Genomic DNA, 202 nt, shown 5'->3' on the forward strand with positions numbered 1-202 from the left:
ATTGGCTGGCAGGAGAAGGCAGGCCAATCGGAGAAGAGGTTGTAGGGAGGCGGCTGAGCTGGATTGTGGGAGTAGGAAGCTAGGGTTAGAGGTTACCGGTGAGGCTAGAACCCCGAGCGTGGTCGGTTGGAGCAAATATGTCTGTCCGGAGGCACATTGGGAATCCTGAGGTGAGGGCCAGGTCCGGATCGGAGAATCGGAG

At 58.4% G+C, this 202-nt stretch overlaps 1 protein-coding gene across 2 annotated transcripts in view; it reads left to right on the top strand.

Annotated features, from left to right (window-relative positions):
* The first annotated feature begins 67 nt into the window (after positions 1-67).
* Positions 68-202, top strand: part of CEP41 (centrosomal protein 41) — a 46,643-nt gene continuing 46,508 nt past the window's right edge. For both annotated transcript variants that reach the window (XM_024762989.1, XM_024762979.1), the window contains exon 1: positions 68-170. In XM_024762989.1, coding sequence (XP_024618757.1) covers positions 138-170 — 33 coding nt within the window. In that variant the 5' untranslated portion in view covers positions 68-137. The remainder of the gene's footprint in view (positions 171-202) is intronic.

Source organism: Neophocaena asiaeorientalis, unplaced genomic scaffold (assembly GCF_003031525.2).
Source record: "Neophocaena asiaeorientalis asiaeorientalis breed wild unplaced genomic scaffold, Neophocaena_asiaeorientalis_V1.1 scaffold681, whole genome shotgun sequence".
NCBI lineage: Eukaryota > Metazoa > Chordata > Mammalia > Artiodactyla > Phocoenidae > Neophocaena > Neophocaena asiaeorientalis.